The sequence below is a fragment of the Benincasa hispida genome, chromosome 6 (genome assembly GCF_009727055.1).
Source record: "Benincasa hispida cultivar B227 chromosome 6, ASM972705v1, whole genome shotgun sequence".
NCBI lineage: Eukaryota > Viridiplantae > Streptophyta > Magnoliopsida > Cucurbitales > Cucurbitaceae > Benincasa > Benincasa hispida.
Window position 1 is genome coordinate 53,342,990 of NC_052354.1, and position 8,140 is coordinate 53,351,129.

The following is an 8,140-nucleotide window of genomic DNA, read 5'->3' on the forward strand; positions in this document are numbered from 1 at the left end:
AGACATCACTATACAACAAATTTGTTCGCATGATAACATGACAAACTTATTTACAAAGGCATTACCAACTGCAACTTTTGAAAAATTGGTGCAAGTGATGTTTTTGTGAGGGGAAGTAAATATATTTTATTCTTTTAGGAGTATGTATTATATGAAATATGTACTATTTTTCTTAGATTTTTTCTCATTGGATTTTTTTAGTAAGGTTTTAACAAGACATATTATATATATATATAATGAGCATCTAAGGGGGAGTATTATATATAGCATCTAAAGAGAGTATTATGAATATAATAATAATAAATAGATGTCCATTGTTTAGTGTTCTAAAGCCATGTGTCACTCTTCATATTGTCCATGTGCCTTGTAATTATTCATGTTTGCATTTTGCCTATAAATAATGACATTTGGTGGATCTTAAAATTACATATACATTGGTGAGAATTCAACTTCAAAATTCCGCTAAATTACATGTCATCCTATTTTATAATTTTAGTTGTTTTATTTTATATTATATTTTATATATATAATATTTTCTCCATACTCATATTTTTGTTGTGCTCCTCAATTTCATAACAGCATAAAAATTCTCAAAGTTTGATTTTTTTTTTTTTTTTTATGATTTCCGAAAACCCAAGAATATGAATTCACACTGTAATATAAAAAATTTAAATCTGTGTACATCAACCAATACAAAATAAATAAAAGCTCTATAATTATATATTATTTTCTTAAAAATATAACTATACCATCAATTACGGAGACGAAGAAATCCTAAAAGAAAAAATCTCTGCGAAAATGTCGGACCCGAATCGATTATTTAAGGCGGCTAATACACCAGAGCGACGGCAACGGCGAGAAGAGTGGCGGAGAAGGCAGAGGCTCGCAGCGATGTGGCAGCGTTGGGAGGTGGAGGAGCGGTGGTAGGAGACGGAGTTGAAGGGATGATGTCAGATGGAGGCGAGGCGATTGAGGACGGAGGTGTGGTGGCGCCGGCGGTGACGTTGACGGCGAGCTTCTGACCGAGGCTGCAGTGGCCGGAGAATGCGCAGATGAAGAAATGTTCGCCGGGTTCGGAGAGAATGATTCTGACCGGCGGGTTGGGGGAAACAGAGATCGGCGATTCGCCGTTGCAGCTGGTGAAATTGTCCTTCGTTACCTTCGCCACGTTGTGTCTTTGAATCACGAAGTTGAATTCTGCAAATGTTCGCCGGAGAAGAAGATGAGGCTTAAACTTCAGTATGTAATATTCAAACGTTTTGGGGTAAATTTATAATTTTAAAAGTAAAATTCAAAAGTTCAGGACTTGATTTATAATTTTAAAAGAATTGTTCTTTTTTTAAATATAACGAGATTCTCTAGTTTTTAAATAAATAAAATATTACATTAAAAAAATTCGACTTAAACCTAGTTGAATTAATTAATACATAGCCATTTAAAAAAAAAATTAAGCTTAATTTTTTCTCAATCTTTTATTATGATTGTCATATTCCAAAAGAGTCGAATTCTTAATCAAATTCTAAATTGTAAAAATAAGAGTTCAAAAACTACTTTTAAAAGTTTGAAATTTTGATTTTGTTTTTAAAAATATATGTAAAAAGTAGACAACAAAGAAAAAAAATTAAAAGTGGTAGGATATTTGTAGAAAAAAATAAAAAAGGTTACCAAATAGGGTCTCAAAAATAAAAATTGAAAGGAGCATTTATAAATTTAGTTTTCAAAAACTTAAAAAAAAAAAAAAAAATCTAATAGTTACCGCCTTTGATGATTTTAAAAATTAAGTTAATAGATACCACTTTTACCTCTAAATTTAAAAATCAAGTCAAATTTTAAGAATTAAAAAAACAGTTTTAAAAAAGTTGTTATTAATTTTTAGAATTTAATTAAGAATTTAACTATTATATTTAAAAACGAGATAAATTATTATAAAAAATTTGGATGAAATAAACTTAATTTTCAAAAATAAAAATAATCAAATGATTATCGAACGAAATCTATACAACTATTTAAATATTATGTTATTTATTAAAAAGTCCGAGATTCTTAAACTAAATAGGTAATAAAATCTAGCCACCAAACTTATAATTTAACCTAATTTAAGATTTGAGTTACGTTTTTATTTAATTTATTATCCAATCTATAGGATAGAAGGATTATATATATATAAGGTCAGAAGGTAAAATTTTATTCTTACCGAGAACATCTCCGACGACGAAGGTTTTGCCCTGAGCCCACGAGTCGTAGAAGGTGGGACTGGTAGGGATATTCCATCCGAACGAGTCTCCGACGACGTACGTCATGGGTTCTCGAGACGGAGCAGGCGACGGGACAGGTGACGACGGAGAGGAACTAGGTGACGGAGAAGGTGACCGACCGGAAGAGGATGGTTCGGGAGCGAGAGAGGGAGTGGGGACGGAAGCGGGAACAGGGACGGCGGAGGGTGACGGAGAACTAGGCTGCGGTGCCGGAGAAGATGTTGCTGGTCTCACGGTGATGGACAACTTTTGGCCATTGCTGCAATGGCCGGGGAAGGAGCAGATGAAGTGGTGGTCGCCGGCGGAAGTGAGTGTGATCCTCGCCGGACTGTTGTTCTCAACGGAGATGGGATTGCTGCCATTGCAAGAATCGGAAGCACTTTTTGTCACTTCTGTTACGTCATGTCGTCCGCTTGCAAAGTTGAAAACTGCAAAGAAAAAATCAAACTACTTTCAACTACATGTCGTTTCCCCAATTTTTTCCAAACTATTTTAGTAATTTTATTATGAACAAACTTAGGTGCAGTTGCACCTATCTATGTTGTAGTCCCTGCTCCACCCAATTAAAATCATCTCCACATTTTCTTTAAAAAATAAATAAATAAATAATTATTTTTTATTGAATTATGTAAAAAGATGGATAGCATATTATCTAGATGTAGTATCATTTTCTAAAATATAATAGGTCAAAGTATCAATTTCTTCCCTACTTTGTGTTTTGTTTTTATTTCACTGATTTTCAAAAGTTCTAACTTTCTTAAAAGTAGTTGTACTAACGATTTAATTTCAAGAAATTCTTATAAATTGAAAAATTTTAAAAAGTATTTACACTTTATAGCAAAAAGTTCTATAAATACTTTGTATATTTTGAATTTGTTTGCTACTAAATGTAAATAATTTAAAAATGTTCCTTTAATTCCTCTATTTTTAAATTTATAATAATTTAATCCTTAAATTTGAATGAGTAACAATTTATTTCATATACTTTAAAGTTGTGTAACAATTTTTTTGGAAAGAAAATTTTATCAATTTAGTCCCCATCTTATAAATTTTCTTCAATATTTATTGTTATCTTTTATTATGTAACTACTTTATCCTTGTAGTTTATTAAAAAAAATTGATTTCCAATTAATTTATCAATCCACATAAGTAAGAAATTTCATTAAAACATAATAATATTTTTTATAATAAAGATTAAATTGTTACAGTTGGTAAAGTATAACATAATAATATTTTTTATAATAAAGATTAAATTGTTACAGTTGGTAAAGTATAATAATTAAATTGTTACTTATTAAAGTAAGAGACTAAATTATTAAAAAATTTAAAATAAATAGACTAAATTGTTACCCAAGTTGAATAACAAAATAATTTTAACCTTTTAGAAGATTTAATCATATAATAATAATAATATTGAATATAATAAAACCAAATTATGGAACAAACTTCAAAAAAATAATAATAATTAAACCATTTCTTCTTACCAAGAATATCTCCGACGACAAAAGTTTTTGTAGAAGCCCAATCGGAGTAGATAGTAGGATTGGGTGGGACAGTCCAACCCAACGAGTCACCGACGGTATAAGTGGCAGCGGAGGAGCACCGCCACAAAGCGGCGGCAACGAGGAGGAGGAAAATCACCGTCCGATTGAATCCCACGGCCATGATTTTGTGTTCTCAGATCTCCCTTTTGTTTAAACTCTTTGAGTAATTTTGTGCTTTTTGGTGGAAGAAAGAGGAGAGATTTTGAGTATTTATAGAGCATAGAGACTCAAACAAGGATAGAAAGTAGGCCATTGGATGGACGCCACGTGTGAAAGAAATGCACGATGGTGATTAAGCCGCCGCCGGTGTGGGTGTAGAGAAATTTGGGCTCCGCCGCGTTAGATCACTTACCAAACCATTGGTGGGAGTCTTTGACTTTGTCGCGTTGACTGGTTGGCTTTCACATGGAGAGAGGTGGGAATCGTTGACTAGTCACATTCAATTTTTTTTTAAAAAAATTATTAATAAATTTCACCTTTTATTTATCCATTTGTATTTTAAAGACAGTTTCAAACCCCTACGGAATTTGTTAATTAAAAAAAGAACCATCCTCTAATTTATAGCGAATTTCAAGGAGTGGATATTACGATATCGTGTATGTAAAACAATTTAACGAAAGACCATGTTTGTTTCGGTTAATTTACTTCTCTAAAACTTAATTAGACTTGGTACTTATTTTTTTGTATTGATTTCAAGGACAGCGATGTTTTTTAATGAAGCGAAAGGACGAAAGTCCCACAAAGGCCTATGATATGATATAGTAAAAAAAAAAAAGTACGAAAATCGGTACGTTAAAATTAGGAAGTAACTTAATCGTTTACAAAAGGAAAGGCATTGGTATGTTCGAAATGAAATCAAATTAGCACTTCTCGAGTCGAGATAGGTCTCTCTAATAGAGTGGAGCATTTCCAAACTTCTTTTAACTTGGAAGTAAATTTCTTTGAAATCTTTCGATTACTTATATGAATATATTTAACTTATGTATTTCTTGAGATATAGAATATCGAATATATAAAAATATGGGTCATACTTATATTTGTGTAAGTTTCTATTTTAACAAATTTGAATGAAGTGGATTAAACTTAGACATTAATGGTAGAATTCGTTGAGGGTTTGAAAGATGGTAACAAAAATGGATATTGGTATTTCGAGTCTATCATCTGATCTTATTCATAAACTTTAAATAAAGTTTCGCTTTAAAAAATTCCAAATTACAAGCTAATAACGGGTATACTTGATTGATTATAAGTTGATGTAATTTTGGAATCCCAATTCACATTTATTTACTTTTTTTTAGTTATTATTATAGACTTTGATGTTAATCTTTCTACGTTTTATTTTTTTTTTCTGTAAATTGTAATAGTTTTGGGTGCATTTAGAATATTTTTCATAGGTTTAATTTTAAAAAATAAGTTATTTTAGAAAAAAATTTAAATGTTTAGCAACAATTAAAATGGATTTCATAAAAATGAATTTGTAAAATAAGTTGATTTTAGAATAAACATTTAAAATCAACATTTAGAAAAATAATAGGGTTAATCTCTTCGTAATTTCTATAATTCTTAAAATTATCCTAGTGTCAAAAAAATCATCTACTTCACTTTCATTATGTTATCATCGCTACTACTGCCTTTCGCGAACCAATTCCTATGACCACCGAGACCAACAAACTTCGACGGCCAACTCCTGACCACTACCATCGACGACGAACTCTGACCACCACTTCCTGTGACCACCATTCAATGCCCAAATCTGTCGACGATCACCTCCGACCACCATGACTAGCGGCCATCTTTGATGACCACCACTAGTCGCCACTTCTAGTGACCAACTCCAGCCACCATCTTTAGTGGCCAACTCGGGCAATCACCTCTGTGTGACTACCATCGATGGCTCCCATTGTCTGCGGCTAATTTTAGCAACTGCCACCTCCAGCAACCTTTGTCGGTGAAGGAGCCCATTGAAGGGCCCTTGAGCGGAAGTTAATCCAAATAGATCCTTAATAACATAACATTTATGTTCTTGTCTTTCTTAAAAAATTTCTCACTTGATTTGTATGTTGGAGAGCTTTATTATCTTAGGTGAAGGATCCCATTGAAGGACCCTTGAGCGGAAGCAGGAACGTCCCAAATCCTTTTTTCTTTTAAAGAAAGAAATTTTATAGAATAAATAAACAGATTATGCATTTATAAAATTAACTACAACATGCTCAACAACAAAAAGGAAATTTAGAGTTTCATGAAACCTCACCTTTGAAGACTTTCTTCAAGAAATCCAAGAAATCCCTCGATTTGCAAATCACGAACAAAACGAAAATGGCCAAATACCATAAACCACCCACTTACGTGGATGGAGAGAAAAGAGGAGAGGGAGTTGACTCCCTCCCTTATTCAAATTAATTAATTTTAAAAATAAGATTAATAAAATTAATTTATTTAAATTAACATTTAATATATATAAATATGATAATTAACTTATCATATAATATATTAAACTATATGTTATATCAAATATAACATATAACCTATTATTTTAATATTGTATCATATACAATATACCTTATAGTTTCTTTTTTCTCACATATGACATTTAATATAAATCACATATATTAAATTTAACAATTATGAATCCAATTCATATAAATAATATTTTAATCATATTCAAATATTTATTTCTTCTCACAAATGATAATGTATCAAATACATTATAATAATTATATCACATAAAATTAAAATAGCTTAATTATATCATATATAATTAATTCCTTTAATTAATTTGAACAATTCAAATTAATGCAAATGTTGATTCTCATTTAGTCCTATTGAGTTACCAAGGGGACCTCATGGACTTGTAGCTTGAAGCTCCAACGGTACGTGAATAATTAATTAAATTATTCACAATTCGTTAACTATCGGACACTCCACTAAATACCGACAGCTGCACTCTTCATATTACAGACATATTTCTGTGTCCATTGGATATACCTAATCAACAGTACAATGACCCTTCACAAATTGCTCGTAAGTACAACTATACAAAATTACCATTTTGCCCTTGTAGTTACATTTAACTCATTAAGTACCACTAATCCCTCTAATGAACAATAGATCATAGTCCAATTATGACTAAACCCCTCTCGGGTCAGGAGAGGGTGTGGCGCCACATTGTTCAAGCCCTAGAATTAGCCCTCAAGGGAGCAATTTATCTACTTATCCCGACCTTAGGGAATGAGTAAATTCCTCCTTGTGTAGTTGTGTTTCCAGCTCCCCAATCAAACGAATCCCTAAAATGGTAGGCTTATTGAGTCGGTGATCTAGTCACTCTCACCCATACAAATCAAAGGATCACTCTCGTAGGCTCTCACAACTCACTCAGGATCCAGGTCATGTTACCTATGGTCATCCTAGTGAAATGTAAGTCTCTATTATGAATGACGTTATATAATGAGACTAGAAATTTCGTGGTCCGATCTTATACAAACTCATTTGTATAGAATATCCCCACTCACATGACTATGCATGAATGATCAAGATCAGATCATTTATAGCACTTTACAACAATTATAGCACTAACAAAGTGAGCTATGCTCGTAGTGTTACCAGGTTAAGGTACCCAACCTTATCCATCTACTACAGACCATTTAAGTTATAACTTAAACATGATCTACCCGTATATCTCTATATACATGTTTGAGTTACAAGATAACCTTGGATGTTAGTTTATTGGTTTGTGGTTAATGCAACTAATTTTGAAATAAAACATTATATATTTTATTAAATAAATAATAAGTTTGTACAATACAATTACAAACTATAGAACCCTACGAGATTTAGGGTATCAAACCCAACATTAGACTCGTTTACTTATAGGTAAATGTAATCAATGCAAGGCAGTTTATGAAGGTGGGTCCTATCTTTGAGGTTGTTTACCCAAATCTGCAATGGGAATTAATTGTGGATCTCACTATTTTTTATTACACCCCATCATGTAATCGGATTGTTCCCATTAGGGGTGATAGCTGGTTTAGTTTTATGATTTTGGGGCCAACCAAGAATTAACTAAATTGATCGATTTTATAAGAAAATGATCCAAACCAATGTCCAATAAGAACAAAACTAATGGATCGATTTTTATTTAATTCGGTTTATTATCGATTTGGTTCTCGATTTTTTGCATCATCTTTTTTCTTCCAATTTTTTTTTTTAATTTTTATTTCTACTTTTTTTAATCAATCATTTTTTTCTAATTTTAAATTACAATTGAGTTTGTTCTTTTTCTATAGATTGATATGGTAAAAGATACCTAATGTTAGAGTTTATTTTTAAGGGTATATATATACC

General features: G+C 31.5%; 1 protein-coding gene across 1 annotated transcript; it reads right to left on the reverse strand.

Moving 5' to 3' along the window:
• Window positions 1-640: 640 nt before the first annotated feature.
• On the reverse strand, window positions 641-3,976 carry LOC120079516 (blue copper protein-like). The gene is made up of 3 exons (XM_039033724.1): window positions 3,740-3,976; window positions 2,195-2,683; window positions 641-1,197 (listed from the first exon to the last, which is right to left on the reverse strand). Exons 1-3 carry the CDS (start codon window positions 3,918-3,920, stop codon window positions 830-832), a joined length of 1,038 nt encoding a protein of 345 aa, XP_038889652.1. The 5' UTR covers window positions 3,921-3,976; the 3' UTR covers window positions 641-829.
• Between the last annotated feature and the right edge of the window lie 4,164 nt (window positions 3,977-8,140).